Source organism: Macrobrachium rosenbergii, chromosome 59, assembly GCF_040412425.1.
Source record: "Macrobrachium rosenbergii isolate ZJJX-2024 chromosome 59, ASM4041242v1, whole genome shotgun sequence".
Taxonomy (NCBI): domain Eukaryota; kingdom Metazoa; phylum Arthropoda; class Malacostraca; order Decapoda; family Palaemonidae; genus Macrobrachium; species Macrobrachium rosenbergii.
This window is the reverse complement of record NC_089799.1, coordinates 30849081-30872126: the sequence shown is the minus strand read 5'-3', so window position 1 is coordinate 30872126 and position 23046 is coordinate 30849081. Positions and strand designations below refer to the sequence as shown.

Genomic DNA, 23046 nt, shown 5'->3' with positions numbered 1-23046 from the left:
TAAAGAAAATCCGCCCCCCCAACCGGATTCATATCAGGCTGGTATTGGACAGCGCAGTGGTAGTTCATTGCATCAACAGGGGCGGCTCCAAATCAGGTCGAGTAAACCAGGTAATGGTTGCTATCTTCTCCCTGGCGAACAAGCACAGCTGGCATCTGTCAGCCACCCACCTAGCGGGGGTGCGGAACGTGGTGGCAGATTCCCTGTCCAGGGCTACTCCGTTGGAGACGGAGTGGTCCCTGGACGGGGAATCCTTCAATTGGATTTGCCGCCAGGTTCCGGGTCTCCAAGTGGATCTGTTCGCGACGGAGAGCAACTTCAAGCTCCCCTGTTATGTGGCCCCGAACCTGGACCCTCAGGCGTACGCCACGGACGCGATGACAGTAGATTGGAACAATTGGGAGAAGATTTATCTGTTCCCTCCAATAAACTTGCTGCTGAAAGTATTACACAAACTCAGGACATTCAAAGGTCAACCAGCCCTGGTAGCCCCCTATTGGCCGAAGAGCAATTGGTTCCCTCTTCTTCAGGAACTGGGATTGCGGAGTCTTCGGATTCCCAAGCCCAAACTGACCCAGACAGTACAAACCAAGACTGTGTCAGCTTCCTCAAGAATTCAGAATGCCCTAGTTTTATGGACTTTATAAAGTTCGCAGCCCAAAAGGGAGCAAACATTGACCCTGTTAACACTCTGTTTTTAGAATCAGACAAAAGAGATTCTACTCTTAGACAGTATGACTCAGCAGTCAAAAAAATTGGCCTCCTTCCTGAAAAAACATCTGAAGCCCAAATCATGACGACTAATCTAGCAGTTTCCTTCTTTAGATCACTGTTTGAGAAAGGCCTTGCCCCGGCCACTATTACCACAGCCAAGTCAGCCCTGAAGAAGGTATTCTTATATGGCTTTAAAATTGACCTTACAGATTCCTATTTTTCATCTATCCCCAGAGCATGCGCTCGTCTGAGACCCGTATCACGCCCACATTCGGTTACGTGGTTCCTCAATGACGTCGTTAAGTTAGCATCGGAGATTGACAACTTTCAATGCTCTTATCAAGATCTGTTAAGGAAGACTTTATTTCTGATTAGCTTGGCTTCAGGTGCCAGAATCTCAGAGCTGTCGGCTCTCACTAGAGGTGATGATTTTGTGAACTTCCTCCCGTCCGGAGAGGTCCTCCTTTCCCCTGACCCTAGATTTTTAGCCAAAAATGAAGACCCACAAGACAGGTGGTCCCCTTGGAAGGTGGTGCCCCTTCCACAAGACCAGTCTTTATGTCCAGTTTATACCCTTAAGTCTTACCTTTTAAGAACTCCACAGAGTAAGTCGGGTCCTCTTTTTATCAGGGAGAAAGGTGATACTCTATCAATAAATACAATAAGACAACAGATTTTATATTTTATTAAACAAGCCAACCCAGATTCAGTTCCTAAGGTTCATGATATTCGAGCAGTCGCTACTTCCATTAATTACTTTCATAATATGGACTTCTCAGAACTCTCTAAATACACAGGTTGGAAATCACCTCTAGTGTTTAAACGCCACTATTTAAAATCACTCGAAGCCCTGAAATTTTCTACAATAGCTGTGGGAAGTGTCATCTCCCCACCTTAATTAGTCATCTTCCTTATCCTCTCCTAACCCCCCCTGCCCGCCTGCCTCATTTACTTCTCTGCTTGTCCTCCTGGTTGATCATGCCTCACTGCCTTGCTCCTCATATTGATGTTATCTTGTCTCTGTTGAGTGGAAACTGTGATTTGACATGTTATGATTGTGTTTTTCTTGTGGGGTACTGGGCGGTTTTTATTTTGCTCCATGTGCCCCAGGTATATATATATATAACTGTATGTAATTATTTCCCATTTTATATTGTCTCTTACGTGTGTAGCTATAAGATTACGTGTGTAGCTATAAGATTGTGTATACCCTTTAGTCTAAGTAATTTTCATATGTCATTATGCTCTTGTAGTCTTAAGTATTTTTGGGGTTTTTTCCCTGCCACACTGTGGACTTGCTCACTTTTTTCGTAATGTTAAGCTTTTTACTGTACTTTAGGTTTAGTATTCTGTTTCACATGTGAGAGATACCCTGATTAAAACCATTTTTGTAACTTATGTTTTTTTCTTCAGATTACCTTGTTTCCTCGTAGTTAGCAGCCTTGGCATGATTCTCTATCACTATTTCACCGGCTGACACGGGGCTGTACTCAGAAAAGGGATTTTGACAAAGGAAAAATCTATTTCTGAGGGAGGCCCCGTGTCACCCGGTGACCCTCCCTGTCTCACCTGTTGCTTCCCCCCCTACTTGCACATGCCAAGTCTGGGGTTGGTGCTAGCCTGGAATGAGGTAGGTGGCGCTGGTGTCGCCGAGCTGGCGGGCGTTTGTAGGCGGGGGCTGTAACGGCTCACCGCTCTCTCCTGGGGGTTTTAACAGGGAGATATCTTTCGAGTAAGACTCCGTGGTAGTGATCCTTCACTCACCCTTCGTTATACCGACGTCTTCCTTGAAGAAGACGCTCGATCTGGGGGTAGTAACCCCAGCTTTCCTGAAAGCTCTTTTTCTCTGGTATATCTAGCATTTTATACCTAGAAATTCGTGCTACAATGGAATTTCACCGGGTGACATGGGGCCTCCCTCAGAAATAGATTTTTCCTTTGTCAAAATCCCTTTTTAGGCTAGAAAATGCTCATTTTACCACAAAAATAAAAACAAATAGCGCAAAATCCCGCAATATAGCGAAAAATCCTTGATACAAATTTAGATATCTATATTAAATAAAAAATCTGCAATGCAGTGAGACCGCAATGAGTGAACCGTGACATGGAGAGGGACAACTATATCAGAAAATTTAAAAGTGTTTCTATAGAAATCTCGACTGGGCTCTCAGTATGGATATAATCTAACCATATCTTCCATACGGACTGGTACTGCTGGATAGATGGTGTCCGTAATTTTTGCACTAGGTACCTAGCAATGTTGGACGAGTAGTTTTCACAGTAGATATTTTAAAGAAAGGAGGATGCATAAACGGTTTTCCCTCCTACTTTCTGGGATAGAACAGTGGACGACAGTGGAATTGATCTTTTCGCCCACTGTAGAAGTGACAGGAGCCACTGCCTGTTTGGCCAATTTTGGGCTATTAAGCTGAGAGTTACGAGTTTGCTCAAAACCTTAGAAATCTGGGACAATGAAGGAAAAAGATATACTGTCCTCCACTTGTTCCAGTCTTGTAGGAAAGCATCTCTATATTGCTTGATTGTCCAAGTTCAAAGACATATACTGGGAGTTTGTGATTCTCGAATGTGGCGAACAGGTCCACTTCCGGTTGTGGAAGCATGTTGGCTATTGTCTGAAAAGAGTGGTTGTCCAAATTCCACTCTGTTGAGGCTGTCATTTTCCTTGATAGAGAGTCTGCTATTATGCCGAGAGACCCTGTGAGGTGAATTGCAAACAGGTGCCACTTCTTTACTTGCGCCATCCAAAAGGTGGCTAGCATTACGATGTTCAGTGGTGAATGTGATCCCGATCTCTTGATGCAGGTCATTGCAGTCGTGTTGTCTAGAACCAACAGAATATGTGTCTCTTCTGGAGGTCTGAGTTTTTTGAGAGACAAAAGAGACAGCCATCAGTTCCATGAAATTGATATGACACTTTCTCAGAGTAGCTGACCACTACCCTGCCACCTGACAATCTTCCCAATGTCCTCCCCAACCAGAGGCTCAGCGATCTAGAGCCAGTGATCGAGAACCCGCACTCCTCTCCAAGAAGGGAGAATACTTGTGTGAAGTCTAATAGGACTTCTTGCAATACACCTAAGACTTCCCGTTCTTCCTCATATGCAGGGGAGAAGAGGCTGAGAATGAGGAGGAGGAGGAGGAAAATGAGCTTGACAAGGAGGAGGAGGAGGATGTTGATGAGAGAGAGCACAGAGAGTGCTACATCTTTTCTTCTCTGAAGTCTTACTGGTCTTCAGCACTGATATGAAGTTCGATGCAAAAACCAAAGACATAAAAGAAATCAACAATCAATACCGGTTCCCTATCCTCCATGGTAGCAGAAGCAGAAGCAGCTGCAGACACAGCAAGAAGTGCAGGCATAGGAGAGATCTCTTCTCTTCAGTCAGGCTGTCCAGGAACACTACAAAGAATACCAGGAGTACTCAACACACAATATATCTTCCGCAGGTACTCAAAGTAAAACAACTTCTTCGTACCTGAAATGTTAAAACCAGATTAACACGAGGACAAGGCTGCTGCTGGGGAAGAGGCCCAACTATGGTGACAACAGACCCAACAGCAGCATTTTCCTCAAAGAGAGGGCATGGCCACTCAAAGAGAGGGCATGGCCAGACTCCTTCACCACTCATTCGAGTACCATCACGCAAGTACTACCCATGAGGAGAGGAAACACTATCAGCCGAAAGCAGAATAGGAATGGAAGAAGAAGAGAGGAGAAAGATACTAGAAGGATTCAGTGATGTCACTGGGGGTATCCCCCTCCCCTAACAAGGCCAGCAAATGCTGCTTCTCTTTCTTCTTCTTTCTACCAAACTTCTCCCACTGAGAGGAAGCCCACTACCGGAATCATTGCAGGGGGAAGCAAAATTACATCCCTTCCTCCTACAAAAGGAAGAGTACCTGTAAGGATCAACCATTTGGAGAGACATGTAGCACCAACATCAGGGTGACCGCCCCTCCTAATGGTGTTGTTCATGTTTTTCTCCATCATCAAAGAAAAAACAAAAAAGTTAAAAAACCCACAAAATAGCAATAACCCAGCTATTCATCAAGTATTCAATAAAAGAAGGAAGAAAGAAAGTACAGCGGAATGTCCACTCTTCACGGTGGCCAAGAAAAAACTGAATGGTGACATCAGATGACTGAGAAGTATTCCCTGACTCATCTGTCTTAACAACCAGTTAAAGACCTAGTTGCCAAGTTTAATAACCACTTCAGCTCCCACTGAGAATACGTCTATATAAAAGGCAATGGTTTCTATTTCCAAAGGAACAAATAAAAAGTCAGGGATGTTACACAATACAAATGTATAAATTAACTGCAAAAAGCATTCCAAGTAAATACTGAAAAATTACCTTTGCTTGGGGTAGTGAATCCACATAAGCACGATAAATCTGACTAAATGCACATGAGCCATGTCTCAAGAGTCGTCGTGGGTTGTCTGAAGTGGCAAGTTGCAACTCCATTAAGTGTCTGAAAAATCAAAATATAGGACAAACATTAATTAAATTTAATTCAAATTGGTCAAATGCATATGGTAGTGCCCACTTACCAGCAGCATCAGTTAACGGCGTTTTGGTGGTACGGTGCTTGGCTAGCAACGTCATTAACCAGATTTTCAGCGCCAGTGAGTGATTTTCAGCGCCGGTAAGCAGTTTACCGGCACCGGTAAGCGGTTTATCAGCTCTGGTAAGCTGTTTATCAGTGCCAGTAAGCAGTTTATCTGTGCCAGTAAGCAGTTTATTGGTATCTAAGCAGTTTATTGGTGTCGATGACCAGTTAATGGCGCCATTAAGCCGTTTATCAGCGCTATTATCATCAATTTTCAGTTATCGGCAATTTTCGGTTAGCGGAGCTCAGCCGGGAACAGAACTCCCGCCGCTAACCGGGGACTGCCTGTACTGTACTGTATTTCAGAACAATCATTTAAATTAAATACATCTTTGCTAAAAATACAAAACTAGACATGATGCACGTAATAATAAGAACAAATTTTTAGTAACATTAATGCTAAATGAAAGAATTAAATTTACCATACCCTTATAATAGATCATAAATATGACATTTTTATGATAAAATAAAGTTTTATATATACTTACCAAGCAATTACATAGCTACTAGCTTTCTATAAGGCAGTCTAACAAAATCCAAATTTTTTGTGGTGGCTCTAAAATCACTTGTGTAGGTGACAGGGTCCCGCCCACTTTCGGGACTGATCGGTACAACTCAGCAAAGAGCTTCAATTCATTTGATACTCAATGTCCATTGCGGGGAGGAGGGTGTGCTACAATTATATAATTGCTTGGTAAGTAAATATAAAACTTTATTTTATCATAAAAATGTCATTTTTATATAAGTGACTTACCAAGCAATTACATAGCTGATTCCACATTGAGAGGAGATGGGAATCATCGACATGTTTTAATCCAAAGCATTAATAAAGATAATGACTTTGAACTAGGAAGGTTGCTAGCATTGGGTCATTGCTTGTACCTTACCTGGTAAGAGAGCTGCTTCAGGCAGGTACTGCCTATGGTTGACGCTCATCTTAACTTGTAGAGGACTTGGCAGTATGGCCAAGAATCGCCTCTACTTCAGTGAAAACTTTGCAGCCATGGAAGTTCACTGATGGCTGACAAAGATTAAAAAAAGAGTGCCCCTGCCCTGGGTGATGACCATAATAAGCAACAACGCTGTCACCTACACTAGAATACAAACCACACCCCAACCATTAAAAAACTGGAGGGTACTCCGGGTGCAGTGTACCCCCAGGCTTCCTTTGAACTCAACAAGTAACATCAAGGTGAGAGGAAAGCAGAGGGACAGAAAGTCCCCTATGCTTCCTTTCCCAACACCATGCCAGTCACGGACAAAGGACACATAGTACAACAGTTATCAAACACAGTTTTCATGTTGTCAATATAGCGCGAAACAAAAACTGATCTACACTTCAAAAATGTTGATTGTAGAATGTTCTTGGGAGACATATTATGTCGAAAAGCCAGAGACGTTGTGACACCCCGAACCTCATGAGCTTTGACCTTAAGGGAAGGTAAAACATCTTGAACTTGAGAATGCGCTTGTGTAATCCAACTTCTAAGGAAGAAAGAAAGAGCATTCTTTGACAGAGGACATGAAGGATTCTTCACTGAGCACCAAAGCTGGTCAGAGGGTCCTTTGGTCTCTTCTGTCCTCTGAAGATAGTACTTCAAACCTCTCACTGGACAAAGAAGTCTCTCTTCTTCCTCTGGGCAGAGGATATCCATTAAGCTCTTAATAATGAACGTTCAAGGCCATGGCTTGGAAATGTCCTCATTCTTGGTGAGGAAAATACTGTATTTCCATTTGAAAAGCCTACTCTCTTGTTGAAGCCTTGCCGCTCGCTAACGTATTTGGCGGTCGCCAGTGCCACAAGAAAGAGAGTCTTCTTAGTGGGATTCTTAAAAGAGGTCAAGCTGAGAGGTTTGAAAGTTGAGCTAGTGAGCTACTTCAGAACGTCCAAATTCCAGGAAACAAATCTAGGCTTTTCTAATTTGGAGGTTTCAAAGGATCTGATGAGGTCACTGATGTCTTGGTTGGATGACAGATCCAGGCCCCTATGCTTAACTACTGAAGAAAGCATAGATCTATACCCCTTGATAGTAGAAGGAGACAACTTCCTGTCAGTCCTTAGGAACAGTAAAAAATCAGCTAACTGGCTTACAGAGGTTTCAGAAGATGAGATGTTATTAAGGCGGCACCATCCTCTGAAAACTGATCCCTTGGATTGGTAGAGACTGCTAAAAGATCTTTTGCACCTAGCAATAGCTTCTGCAGCTCACCTCGAAAAGCCTTTGCACTGACGAGGGTCCTGACAGTCTGAAGCCTGTCAGGGCCAGAACGGACAATCCTTGATGGGACCTGAGGAAGTGGGGTTGTTTGAGCAGCGACCGTTTTTGTGGCAAGAGTCTTAGGAAGTCCACTACCAGTCACAGCAGATACAGAAACCATTCCTTCCTGGGCCAGAATGGAATGATTAGGGTCATTGAGATGTTCTGGTGAGAGGAGAACTTCTTGATCACCTCCCTGATCAGCCCGAATGGTGGAAAAGTGTAGACATACAGGCCTGTCCAGTCCAACAGATGGCATCCATCGCCCATGCGAGAGGGTTCGGGACAGGAACAAAAGAGAGGTAGACGATGATTTCTTGATGTTGTGAAGAGGTCCACAGCTGGTATGCCATAAAGTTTCCAGAGATCGTCCCATACGAGGGAGTCCAGGGTCCACTCCGTCAGCAAAAACCTGATTCGTCTGCGAGGACATTCATTCTTCCCTGAACGAAGCGAGTGATAATCTTCACCTGGTACTGCTCTACCCAGAGAAGGAGGTCTTTCGCCATCTCGTAAATGGTGAATGAGTGGGCGCCCCCTTGTTTGCGGACATAAGACAGCACCGTGGTGTTCTCCACGTAAACCGCTACTACTTTGCCAGAAACTAGAGGAGAGAAAGCCTGGAGACCTAGATGAGTGGCCTTTAGTTCCTTCACACTGATGTGGAGAACTCTCTGATCCACTGACCACATCCCTGAGATCTCCTGACTCCCTGGAAGGGCTCCCCAACCTAGATCTGAAGCATCGGAATAAAATTCTAGGTCGGGGTGCAAAGGAAGAGATTTCCCCTCTCGAAGTCTTTCTACAGAAATGGTTCTACTGAAGCCAAGGTCCCCAGTAGACTCATTTACTGAACCATTGAGCAAGTCCTAAGGTATAGGAACTCCCGGACAGTCTGGAGACAGGAGTCGATCCATTTGGGGGATAGAAAAACCTTAAAAGTCTGAGAGTTTAGAATCATCCCTAAATACAGAATCTTCTAAGTCAGAACTAATAGCAACTTCTCCACATTCACCAAAATGCCCAACTCCTGTGTCTGGTGAAGAATCTTGTTTAAGTCCTCCGCGCACTTCTCCTCTGAAGGAGAGCGGAGCAGCCAATTGTCGAGATAGAGACAGATGTTGATGTCAAGAAGGTGAAGCCATTTCCCAAGAGGTGCCATGCTGCGAGTGAACAGTTGTGGGGCTATGGACAGGCCGAAGCACAAGGCACAAAACTGGAGAACTTTGCCCTGAAACACAAAACACAGGAACTTTCTTGAATCTGGATGCATTGGGACATAGAAATAGGCATCCTGCATGTCCAGAGTGACCATCCAGTTGCCCCGATGGAGAAAGGGTATGACAGCGGTTGCTCCATGTGAAATTTGGTTTTCAGCACGAAATGGTTCAGGGCACTGGCATCCAGAACTGGTCTCCAACCCCCCAATGACTTGGGGACCATGAAGAGACGGTTGTAGAATCCCTCCGAGTCAAGATCCAAAACCTCCTCTACTGCCCTTTTGCGAAGAGACTCAACTTCTTGAGAAAGGGTGGCAAACTTCTCAGAGTGAGCCGAGTACGCAGTCAAGTTGATCGGCAACTTGGATAAGGGAGGCTTCTCTTGGAAAGGGATGGAATATGTTTCCCTCAACACTTGGACTACCCATGGTTCTGTCCCTCTGCGGCTCCATTCCTCCCAAAAGAGGTACAGCCTGGCTCAGACCATGGGGCGAAGGACTGTGTTCTCATTTCTAAGTGGCTGGTTTAAATGACAACTTCTTGATCGATCTAGATGGGGGCGCAGATTAGTCTGAGGTCTAGGTTGAGGACTACGCCGTTCTTCTCGAAAGGGCTGAGGTTGTAGAGGGGAGAAGGACTTAGTTGCTGTTGCGGGAGCTTCCTAAGGTTGCTTGGAAGACTGAGCCAGATCAGTTGTAGATTTCTTCTGAGGATCAGACAGGATCTCCTTAACAGTGTCTTGGGGGAAGAGATGGGATCTGTCTAATAGAGAGAACAAGAGGGCTGACTTCTGTGTTGTGAAGACTCCTTTAGTGGCGAAAGAACACCACAGCTCTCACTTCTTCAAGACCCCCACTGAAAACAAGGAGGCGAGCTCGGAAGAACCATCCCTGACCAGTGAGAAAGAAATCTTTGTCCAGGACCACACAATCCTTGATTCTTCTTGCTAAAGCCCCATGTCCAATCAAGGAAGCTAAACATTTCTAATACCTTGAACAGGTTCTTTACAAGATGATCCAGTTCGGGTGAAAAGAAGGATATCTTGGCTGCGGAGAACACAGAGCAACATGTAGCGTCAACCAAAACAGAGAAGTCCCCCTGGGAGGAGGCAGAGACTCCCAAGGAGGGAGCTTCCCCGGTGGCGTATAAGCGATACTTCTTCTTGAGAAGTCTGGAAGGAGAGAAGGCAAAGGTGGCTTTACCTTGGTCCCTCTTCATGGCCAGCCACTTGTCTACTTCTTGAAGAACTTTCCTCGAAGAACTTTCTTCGCGGGGAAGGAAAGCACTAGCTTGGGGAGGCAAGCAACATCAGCAGTCTGTTTTCCTCGTAAGGAAGGTTGAGGCTGGGGAATCAGGAGCAGCAGGCTTGAGGAAGTCTGGAAAAATAGCTAGAAAAGATCTCAGAAGCAACGAATAAGCAGATGAAAGAGCGGTATTTCGTTCAGGTTCGTCCTCATCAGAAGAGACAGGTGATAAGGTGTCCTTGCCCTTACAAACAACAGTGTTCTTCTTTAAAAAGCCCATGAGTTCTCCAAGCTGACGCTTAATCGGGGCTGAAGCAGAATCTTCCAGAGCTGATGGAGAAGGCAGATGTGCCAAGCATCCCACGGTTGGTGCCAAGGGCGCAAATGTTGGCTCCAAATGCCCCAAAGTTGGTGCCGAATGGTCGAGTGCAGAAGATGGAAGCGGCGAAGCGAGCACCAAGCGAGTAGTAGGAGAGGGGAACCAAGCTGAGAGAGCACTTAGCAGACGGTGACGGGCACTTACTCGAAGAATCATGTCGCTTTGAGACCAAAATAGGGTGCTTGCGACTCGAGAGAGGTTTCGGAAAATCCCATGAAGGTTGATGACAAGCACAAGAAGCAGCAGCAGGCGGAACGGCAAAACTGCAGGAGGGCTGAGGACTAACAATAGCCTCCTTATACCTCTTGACAGGAGGAGGGGAGCTGTCTGCCACATCGGAGTGCCTCTTCAAAGGCCGAGAGACAGAAGATCGATGCCATTGACGCCTCGCATCCTGCAAAGAGTCTTCTGAATACAACAACAGGTGAGAAGTACTGAACGAGACACCTTTCCAATGGCACTCTGTCACAGCCCGGGACCGTGCAACAGGCTTTGACGGAAGGGGCAACTGTCCTTGGGCGTACCCCACTGGCCTCCCTTGGACCTCTGGTATGTCTTCTCCCCAGTGCAGGGGAGCAGGACATAGACCTTTGTCTAGGAGCACCAGTGGGACTGGCAGCCACCTCCTCAACACTCAACACTGACACCTGGAACACCGGAGCCGTTTTCAACACAAAATCCCTGAAAGAGGAACCTACTAAGCATTTCAACGCCTGTGTCTTATCGTATTATTGTAATTACATCTAAACTACATTGCTGATTGATATGGCATTGTAAAACAGTTCGTTTTAGACCTTCCCCTATTTAGGAAAAATACAATAAGGTATGTACTCCCTCTCGTTGATGACATTTATATCGATACATTATTAAAAAAACTTGAGTGAAGGCATAGTCATTAATATGACAATGGGCAACTCAGCCACTAGAGGCGGTTCCAGTTGTATGCTATCGTGACGTATGACTTCTTCCTTTGCCACACCCTCCCATTCATGAACGACTACTAACGTGTAGTAAAATAGGTTGGCAAGCTTGTTGGTCTGTGGTAAGGTTGAAAGAACACTGATGTTTGGTTTTAGTAGGAATAATTCTAAAACTTGAATTCAGTTGAGTTTTTTGCCCTTGAGTAATTAACTGATTTTCCTTTGAATATTTGCAATACTGATGGACCTATTTCAAAACTAAATTATATGTATTTGTCGTTTGAAGGTAGTTATGATATTACTGGGATAATAATACCAACATTGTTTCTGATTTTTAGATTCAGCTTATTCTTATCTTCCCAGAACCATTAGCTTTGGGGCGTACTGTTGCTTAGCTTTTGGAATGTATTCTCTTGTTTTGTTGAAGCTTCATAATATTATGTATATATATATATATATATATATATATATATATCATATATATATATATATATATATATATATATATATATATATATATATATATATATATATATATATGCATATATGCTGCATCAAGTATGTATTTAACTTATATATGCATCGTGTTCTTTCACATGTGAAGTAAATGTGTGTGATCAAATTATAGTAGTCATAATGAGGTCAACTGAATGGATAGGGGTGGTGGGATGTTCATGGATTGTCATAAAACTGATCATACAGCATTAAAAATGGTTGCACCGTTTGGATTAGGTAACGACATTTAGCATATCCCTCTCTGCTTCGGAACGAAACCTTATTACCCCTATCCAGCATTGCCATTCGTACAATAATCATCTTACATGTACGATAATTGGAGGTCTTAGATGATAAAAATGCTGACATTTTCTGTCATGTACGATAATTTTGGAAATTGTAACTATGCAATAAAAAGCATAAATTACCCTAATTTAAACCCATTTTAAGAGAAAATACCTAAAAACCGACCAGTTTCAAGGTGTGTACGATAATAATCAGAAAAATACGATAATTTTGAGGCTGATGTACGATAATTTATGGATGAAAATCTGGCAACTATGGCCCTTTCCAAAGGTTCATGAGCCCTTTCGCTAACAAAACGGGGACCATTACTTTTGGGTCATATCAAGAATAAAGACGCAAACTTCCCTAACAGTATACTTGCAACTCAGTAATCATTTCAGCGTGTTTTGTTAATGTACTCTCTAAAAACTGCATTGCCAGACGTCCGATTAACTAAATGTTAATAATTTGACATCTTACCCAAAATATGAAAAAAAAAAAATTACACCCCCTCCCCTCTCCCCTTGAGGCCAAGTAATTTAAATAGCGAATTAAAAACTTCACAGGACAGTTTGTTGGTAGCAACAACAATTTTTCCCTCTTTTTCAAGGGGCTATTCACATAATGCAAGAAAAATAATGATATATATATATATATATATATATATATATATATATATATATATATATATATATATATATATATATATATATATATATATATATATATATATATATATATATATATATATATATAAATTAAATAAAAACAATGCAATACCAACTTCAAAATGAATTTTGCCCTCTACAATAAAAATTTCGCTAGATATGCAATGAATATTTTTACCTCTTGAGTTTCTTGATAAAATCTTGGGATAATGCATTTTTTCTATCATGTAGCATATAATTGTCCAGACCTTATAGATCCATTTGTGTCTAAAGTACGCCTTGCAGAATTTATTCTCTGGACAACTTCGGTGTTGATGCCTTTGCTTGTCCGATACACCGTTTTAAGGATAGAAGGAAAATTAACAAAGTATAAATTATCTAAGAGGACGTTTCCCCCGTAATTAAGAATACGCAAGAGTGCTAATGTGGCATCTGCTTGATTTTATGCTAGACATTCTTGTAAACACAATGAAAAGGAATCTGAAATTTTCAGAAAACCTTATTTTATTTTAAGCTAAATATAATTTTTGCCTCTTGGCAACTCCATTACAGGGTGGGAAACTGTAAAAGACGATACCTACCTATTCAGGCTAATCCTCAAACGATTGTTTTCTTGCTCCTTCTTAAAGACGTTGAAGAGTCGCAATATGAGCATATTACGGCAACCTTGCGGACAATTGCTCATTATGTTGGCCATATTGTAAATGCTATTATATTCAGGTGAATACGAATGTAGCAAAACACAATGCTCCGGCTAACGCTGCTTCCTGTCAAAGGTCTCCGAATCTGACTTGACACCCTTGCTCAAGGACTAATCAGTGTTCAGGTGACAAATTGATAATTTCTTTGAATCGATTGCTTAGGGATATAATCTCAACTTACTAAGACCAGATATAAATTCATTCTTAAACAGCATAGGCTCAGTATCCTTAAATCCCATCGAGTATCAATATATTTTAGTGTACGCACGGGGTCATCCATGAATGGGAGGTGGGGCAAAGGTAAACGTCAGTCATACGTCATGATCCACACTTCACACCTGAGCCGTCTTAGCGGCTGAGTTGCCTATTGTCATATTAATGACTATACCTTCACCCAGCTTATTCTAATGATGTATCGATATAAATTTCATCAACGAGGGAGTACATACCTTATTGTATTTTTCCTAAATAGGGAAAGTCTAAAACGAACTGTTTTACAATGCCATGTCAATCAGCAATGTAGTTTAGATGTAATTACAATAATACGATAAGACACGGGCGTTGAAATGCTTAGTAACTCCTTAACAGTATTGGCCAAAAATCAAATTTCTCATCAAATTTTGCTTTGAGACTGGCAATAGTGTTGGGATCGGAAGCATGGGAACCTGGTAAAGGAGTCTGGGGTAAAGGTGTAGGAGGGCTAAGAATGGGAGACATAGCATGAATCAAAGGAGAAGAAACAGAGCTATCTTCTACCACATTAGGTTAAGAAGGCATCTCCTGACTAGCTCCACTTTCGGCTCTAAGGGCCGCTTTCCTTTGTTTATCTTGGTCTAACCTGTCCATATGGGACTTCAAAGTCTTCTATTTACTATCTTCCCAGTCATGACACCCACGACATTTAAGCTCTCTACTACACTCCTGCCCCCTACACCTGACACACTTAGTTTGCGAATCATAAGTCACCTCAATTAGTCTAGTTTTACACCCCTCAATGCAATAACAAATGCCTGGAGAGCTGGAGTCTGACATACTATCTTTAGGAATAAAGTTAACTAATGCTAGCGATATTACTAAGCTTGAAAAAACCATCACAAAAAAGTGAGAATACTTCACCAAAAATACAAGACAAAATCCAAAAAAGATGAATCAGCGACTGCACAAGACTACCAATGTTAATCGGGAGCCAGCAGAAAACGAATTGAAGCTCTTTGTTGAGTTGTACCTATCAGTCCCAAAAGTGGGCGGGACCATCACCTACACAAGCGATGGTAGTGCTACCGCGAAAATTTGAATTTTGTTAGACTGCTGTGTAGAAAGCTAGTAGCTATGTAATTGCTTGGTAAGTCACTTATATGAAAACCAAAATTAAAAACATAATAGCTGGAACCTACCATGGGTCATCTTAGTTCACATGTTCAATCAGTATTAGGTAATTCAAACAATACTAGGTAAGCCCAAGAAAAACTGTAAAAAGTGAATGTGAACTGTTGCAAGAAAACTAATACTGACAATATAGTTGATTGTTACAGCCAATAAAAATATGATATGCATCCATTATCCCAGTCTAAATCTGTTACAACACTTTATTCCCTTACTATTAAAATGTTTGTTTAATGTCACCAGATTTTGCTCAGAATTTCACAACATTTGTAGCTGCTGCAACAAGGAAAGAAGGCTGCAACCCTGATTTGTCAGTGGAAAATACTGAAAGCATCAAGGGTGGCTTTTTAAGAATCAAAAATAGGTGATTCAAATCTATCCTACCCCTTCCTGTTGAGCTGAACTGCTGAAAAGATGGTGCCAAGGTGCCCCTGTTCTTCCCAACACTCAAAGTAGTGGGTGAACCTAACTTACTCATCAGCTCTGAAGGAAACAAGTGCAGAACTAACACAAAGGCCACCAATGCTTCCTTTTACACTCAAAAAGAGAAGCATGCATTGCATAATAATCTCTTCATGACTAATTGGTTAAAATCATCCGGTTTAATAAAATATTCTTCATTGAACTGATCTCTGCTGGCACAATGATGGACATAGGCATAGGACAATAGAGAGGAAGTGGAATCTTTCACATAAGCCTCTAAACCTTTTAAACTTTCTGGATCTTGAATCTGGAAGAGCACATAATAACAAAATGACCATAGGATTCTCCAAACCTACAGTATATATAAACCTCCACCTGCCATGTGTTTCTGAATATCTATCATAACTGTCAAAGTCAAAAGTATCAGAATCTCTTGGCTTTTAACCTGGGCTCTGTCACTGAAAAAATGTTCCTGGGACTTTGCTGCCTTTCTTATCTATAAATACAACACATCCAACACAGATTTATCAGTCTCACCTTACTTATCAGTACAGGGGCCAAAACGACCCTAATCTTTAGTAATCCACAAGAACCTACTCTAGAACCTTGCCAAACATGGCTCTCTTAGCTCTGTGCTTGAGGATTTAAACTTGATGGCTGACAGAATAGGAAGATCCTGTCAGGGAAGTAGGAGCCTCCACAACTGCACCAGAGCGTGGCTTCTTAAGGTGTTCATACTGTAATGCTCCTGTCACCAGGAAAGCATTTTGAGGTTGGAATACAATCAACAGAATCAGAAAGCCTCAAATGTGGCTCAAAGCAGGAGTAAAACTTACACAAAAGAGCAACATGGAGGGAATGATGTACAAGATAAGGTGCTGGCAACACATGAGCAAGGGGATGTGGAAGAGAATCCACAGCTATTAGCAGGTGCCATGATCAACAGGCAAAAACAAAGCATGAAGAACAGGGATGTAGAGGGAGAAGAGAGGAGCCATATGACACGCAGTTCAGTGGGGACACAGAAATAACATTCACATGGCCTAACAAAGTGAGGCAAGAGAGGTCACAACAAGCAGGCACTGAAGACTCTCCAGCTCCCTTTTGTTTAGCTTTTTGATCCAAGGAAACTAAAAATCTTAAAACTTAATCTTGATGCTTATGGCAAGGTAGACCCAAATAATATTTTTCTTTAGTTTTTGTGAAAATTGCTAAACTTAGCTCCATAACTGTTATTTTTTGTAAGTGAACTAGGCTGCCTTTTTGCACATTGTGGATAGTTGGAATGTTACATCATTGGGTAAATGTGGTTATGGTCCCTCAAGTCCTGCTAATTACCACCTAGTTTCTATAATTCTCATATTATCCAAAGTATTTGAACATTTTTAAGGCACTTGTGATGCTCTTCTATCAATTTCCCATCATAAAAAAATCCCCAGATTATAGTCATGAAGTCTATATGATGGTTGCATTTTACCATGTTAACCATTAAGCTCCTGTTTTCTAAGTTAGACAGATGTGAATTTATGGACCATTTCTTGTTATTATTATTTAATATTCAACTAATATGATTCCAAAGGGGTAGTTGTTGATGGGCACTATAGTAACTACAGTAAAGTAATCTCCGGTGCTCACCAGTTGGTGCTATCAGCCCATTACAATTTACATTATATATGTTAGAGATGTGTGATTTGGCCTGGAATACACGTTTATTCCTAATGTAAATAATGTCAGTCTCTTTGTATTTATGCCATCTCTTGAAGGTGTTGAATCACTGAGATTTAGCTAAAATTAGGGCATGGTTCACATTATGGATGATGAAAATAAACCCCAGCAAAACCCAAAAATATCCTTGGTAACAAGTCTAAGACACTGGATCCTCAGCCCAGATCCTTTCATTAATAGTGTTTCTTTAACCATATCCAACTCATTTAAATTCTAGTATACAGAGATATTTCAAGGAATTTGGAGATCTGTCTACCCTGAGGTGTTTTAATTCTTCTATTCCCAATTTTGAATACTTTTCACTGTTTGGTTTTCAGCAGCTGACTTGTACCTTAAATTGTAAACCAAACACCCGAGTTCCATTAAATTTCTTATCACTATTCTTGATATTAATCTATGCCACCATTATTAAATTAATTCATCATGCATGCTATATTAAAATATTCATAATTCAGATCAGCCCAAAAACAAGTCTCAAAAAGCATGGCTCAAGCAAGTAACTTTTAGAACTTAGAGCAACACGACAAATGGGGAACCAGAGCAGGTACAAATTCTAGTTCACATCAGAACTTGTATTATTATTTTGGTTTTTAAACAGAGTACCATTTTAAAAGGAAGTGCCGTGAGGTGCCCCTTTACTTGGCAATATTTTATCTTAGGAACATTACTCACAACTAGAACTGATATATTCTTTACAGCCAGTATTAGCCATAGATCACGTTTTACTCTTGGGGAGGACTTATATGGATCATCTGCCCCTTCTTCCTTACCCTCTCATCTCCTATTCATTCACTTACGACATCCTACAGACATGAACTTCTGGCAATACCAGCTTCTATGTTTAACATGTAAAATAAATGTATTCTGTCTTATCCAACACCTGCTAGCTCCTATATGCAAATGCAAACAACTCATCTTAAACTCTAAAGAGGCTCATTGTCACTTTTAACAACTCCCTAAGATACAAAAGCCCTTCCTAACCATCTTTAGTCTCCACGGGCTCTCCTTGATCCTTAAAGCCTAAATCAACTCTAAGTGGCTTTCAACGGATCGGTCCTCCAGCCTAATTTGTGATTCAAATATATGTGAGTGATGGGGGTTTTGATGAAACTGTTATTCTTTTATAAAATGAAATTAGTTTTTTTTATAAACCCATAATTTTCTTAATAATTTTCTGCCTCATCACTTGCAGCTTCATACTCAGACTACACGAGGAGTGAGCCAGGAGCTTGGTGGGTCTCTAAAGCTCCAGATGGTGCATGTGCCTAGCTACTATTGGTCTCCATCTATCTGTTAGGCAAAAATGCAGTGCCTTGGGACATTCAAGGACCATGACTTTGGGTATATATGAGTGAAGGGTTTGTAAAAGAAAATTTTTTATTATAAGAAATAGTTTTTTTTTATTTAAAAATCAATTTTATCATTCACCTTTTGTCTAAAGATTGCTGGTTACATGTAAGAGTTGCCCAGATTTACAAAATTACATTTACATATTCTAAACTCTGACAACTGTTTACAGTTTAGGAAGATGATTGTAGATTTTATTCCTATAACACCATCATGAACCCAACAATGGACATATTAAAAGAGAAATACAATATTGTACATGCTTCAAGCTGAAATCATGAATAACTCTTGAAATTGGAACCAGATTTATACACATCATATAATCTACATTTGCTGTATAAACATCAATGCACTATTGTAAAAGTTATCTGATAAAATTAAGTCAGTCATTTACACAGAAACAGTAGGGATTTCAGTAATAATACTTACTTCAATAAGTTAAGAACGTAAGTTTCATCATCTGGAAGAAGGCAATTTGCATAAATGGAAGAGAATACAGTTCTGGCAGCCAACTGCATGGCTTCCTGATTCTGGCACTCTCCAAGAACTAAACATTTTGCAATAAGTCTAGGGTTCTCACGCAATCCAGAAATAAGGTCACCATAAAGGGATTCCTGTAAGAAAAAAAATAATGATCAGAAGGTAATTCACAGAGACTTGCCAATAAAAGGCAACAAAAGAGGTGGGTTCACTTTTAAAATGTTAAAGGTGATTCACAATTTCAAATGGGTACTGTATACAATACTGGTATGCAGTAAATGAACAGAATGAAAGTAAGCTATTTAAAACTCCCTTGACAGCAATACTGTAATGGTAAAATCCTAAACCTACTGAAATTTTGATACATTTCACTTTTAAACATGCAATTAGCATCACTGATAGCCTTTACGCTTTAGTTGTAAGTAGGCAGCCACATATCATATACATTCAGCAAAAAAATTTAAACTATTTGAAAAACTGGTTTTTCATACAAATATGATATTTTAATGATAAAATAAAGTTTGTTCATACTTACCTGGCAGATATATATATAGCTGTATTCTCTGTTAGTCCGACAGAATTTCAAAACTTACGACACACGCAGTGGGAGATCAGGTGGTTAGTACCCATTCCCGCGCTGGGAGCGGTATCAGGAACCATTCCCATTTTCTATTCAGATTTTCTAGTGCCACTGTCTCCTGAGGGGAGGTGGGCGGGCACTATGATATATATATCTGCCAGGTAAGTATGAACAAACTTTATTTTATCATTAAAATATCATTTGTTCATGAGACTTACCTGTCAGATATATATATAGCTGAATACCACCACTGGAGGTGGGTACAGACAGAATAGGATTTGGAAAAACACACTACAAGTAGGTGAAAGATACTTTGGTTCCTTACCTGTTAGCATAGCTGACTTCGTGATTACTGTCACCCAAGTCCGCTTCTGCTTAACTAGAGTCTCCAGCAAGGGTGTGACCTGTATAGCTGGTGAGTTCTAGATGATCTGTCAACGGGGCGTGACCACAATGTGACAAGACCATATTGACCATACAATGAGGGCAAACGAAGTAAAAACCAACCACCTGACCAAGCCTAACTAAGTTAGGATAACGCACTAAAGCTAACGATTGGGAAGTCCGCCACAGGCAGTCGACCCAACAACCATAAAAACACTATCCAACCATTTTCTATAGGATAGGATGAGTGTCATCCCCTGCCCCCAGGAAAGTATCTGCGGAAACGTATGGTCCTAGCGCAGAAGCAGTTCTCATATGTCGTCTTCACATCTCTCAGGTAGTGTGAGGCTTAACACAGAGTTGCTCCGCCAAAATGTGGCACCCAGAATGTTACTGAGTGACATATTTTTCTGAAAAGCCACTGAAGTCGCAACCGCCCTCACCTCGTGAGCATTGACTTTCAGAAGTTTAAAATCAGTGTCTTGACAGCATGAATGGGCTTCTTTAATCGTGATCCCTCAGAAAGAAAGCCAGAGCATTCTTTGACATAGGTAAGTCCGGTCTCTTAACGGAACACCATAAACTATCTGAGGGACCTCGACTTTCCTTCGTCTTGTCTAAGTAGACTTTGAGAGCCCTAACAGGGCAAAGGACTCTCTCTGGCTCTTGAATAAGGATTTCAGCCATACCCTTGATTTCGAAGCTCTTGGGCCAAGGGTTAGACGGGCTTTCATTTTTCGCTAAAAAGGAAGGGCTTAAAGAACAAACCGTTATGCCCTTTAAAGCCTATATGCCTACTAAAGGCTTGCAGTTCACTAACCCTCTTTGCAGTTGCTAGAGCGGTTAGAAAAATAGTCTTCTAGTAATGTTCCTCAATGACGCAGAAACGAAGAGGCTCAAAACGAACTGGACATTAGGAACCGAAGCACAACATCCAAATTCCAAGAAGGAGTCCTTAGCCGAGGCACCTTCGAGGTTTCGAAGGATCTGAGGAGATCGTGAAGGTCTCTGTTGTTAGACAGATCTAAGTCTCTATGCCTAAAAACAGATGATAGCATACTTCTATACCCCTTGATAGTCGAGACTGCAAGTTTCACATCACTCCTCAGAAATAAGAGGAAGTCTGCTATCTGGCTCACAGAGGTCGTGGTGGAGGAAATGCCCTTCTTTCTACACCATCTCCTAAAGACGGTCCACTTCGATTGGTACAAATTGCTGGAAGAGAGTCTTCTCGCTCTGGCAATAGCTTTTCGCCACTGGTCTAGAAAAACCTCTCGCTCTGGCCAGCTTCTCGATAGTCTGAATGCAGTCAGACACAGAGCGGGAGGTTTTTGTGGTACCTCTCGAAGTGGGGTTGTCTGAGTAGATCGACTCTCATGGGCAGAGATCTCGGAAAGTCTACTAGGAAGGACATGACCTCTGTGAACCATTCCTCGAAGGCCAAAATGGGGCGATCAACGTCATCCTCGTCCCTTCCGACGACGCAAACTTTCTGATGACTTCTCCGATGATTTTGTACGGAGGAAAGGCATACACGCCCATCCCCAACCAATCCCAAAGAAGAGCGTCCACTGAGAGCTCCTGGGTCGAGAACAGGGGAGCAGTAAAGAGGAAGTCTCTTCGTCTTGGAGGTTGAAAGAGATCTACCAAGGGACGTCCCCAAAGCTTCCACAGTCCTTGACACACCTCTTGGTGTAGGATCCATTCGGTCGGGAGCAGTTGTCGCTGCCGACTTAGAAGATCCGCACGGACGTTCTCTACGCCTGCAACAAACCTCGTGAGGATCGAATATTTCGGGCCTGAGCCCACAGAAGAATGTCCTTTGCTAAGGCGAACAGGGACCGAGGAGTGAGTTCCCCCTGTTTCTTGAGGTATGAAAGGGCCGTGGTGTTGTCCGAGTTGATCTGGACAACTCGGTTCGAGACTCGCTCCTCGAAGAAAAGAAGGGCCAACTGAATCGCCCCAATTCTTTGAGGTTTATGTGCCAGGACACCTGTTCCCCTCTCCAGGTGCCCGACACTTCTTCCCTCCCCAGTGTTGCTCCCCACCCCGAAATGGACGCGTCGGAAAACAACACTAGGTCGGGGTTCTGAAGTTGAAGAGAAAGGCCTTCTGCCAACTTCGATGGATCGAGCCACCACCAAGGTGATTCTTTACCTTTGGCGAGATACTCAGAGAAGCTTCCAGATTCTCCTTGTCGTGCCAGTTCTCTGCAAGGAAGAATTGAAGCGGTCTGAGGTGCAGTCTCCCCAGGGAAACAAACTTCTCCAGTGATGAAATGGTCCCCAGCAGACTCATCCATTCCCTCACCGAGCATGTTTCTTTCCTCAGGAAGGCTGAAACTTTTCTAAACACTGAAGTTGTCTTTCTTGAGACGGAAATGCTCGAAAAGCCACTGAATCCATCTGAATCCCCAGATAAACGATGGACTGAGTCGGGGTCAGATGGGACTTTTCGAAATTCACCAGAAGTCCCAGGGACTTCGGCCAAGGTCAAAGTCGTGTGGAGATCCTCCAGACACCTTGTCATTGACGAGGCTCGAATGAGCCAATCGTCCAAATAAAGGGAGACTCTTATTCCTCCAAGGCGAAGCCATCTCGCAACATTCCTCATCAAGATCGTGAAGACCATAGGAGCTGTGCTGAGCCCGAAGCAAAGGGCCCTGAACTGGAATACCTGTCCCCACAGGACAAATCTCAGGTATTTCCTCGATAGAGGATGTATAGGGACGTGAAAATAGGCGTCCTGGAGATCGAGAGAAACCATCCAGTCGCCTGGTCTTAGGGCTCCCATGACCGACTGGGACGTCTCCATTACGAACTTTTCCTTCAGAACGAAATGGTTCAACTTGCTGACGTCCAGAACTGGTCTCCAACCCCTGACTGCTTGGAACCAGAAACAGCCTGTTGTAAAAGCCCGGGGATTGTAAATCCGAGACTTGCTCCACAGCTCTCTTCTCGAGCATTTGTTCGAGCAGGTCGAAGAGAATTTGCTGTTTCTCCTGATGATAGGATGGCGACAGATCTATGGGAATCGTACTCAATGGAGGCAATACGAGGAATGGGATCTTGTATCCCTTTTCGATGACTTGAGGGACCAGCTGTCCGTCCCTCTCTCTCCAGGCTCTTGCAAAGAAAGGAGCCTGGCTCCTACCAGTGTCTGAAGGTCTCACGGAGTCATTTCTTGCCCTGGTCTTAGAAGGGGCTCT

The 23046-nt window shown here is 42.3% G+C and overlaps 1 protein-coding gene across 2 annotated transcripts in view; it reads right to left on the bottom strand.

Moving 5' to 3' along the window:
- Gapvd1 (GTPase activating protein and VPS9 domains 1) overlaps window positions 1-23046 on the bottom strand; it is a 168871-nt gene that overhangs the window by 106130 nt on the left and 39695 nt on the right. For both annotated transcript variants that reach the window (XM_067102135.1, XM_067102136.1), the window contains exons 5-6: window positions 18824-19008; window positions 5091-5208 (exon numbers count right to left, since the gene is read on the bottom strand). In XM_067102135.1, coding sequence (XP_066958236.1) covers window positions 5091-5208; window positions 18824-19008 — 303 coding nt within the window. The remainder of the gene's footprint in view (window positions 1-5090; window positions 5209-18823; window positions 19009-23046) is intronic.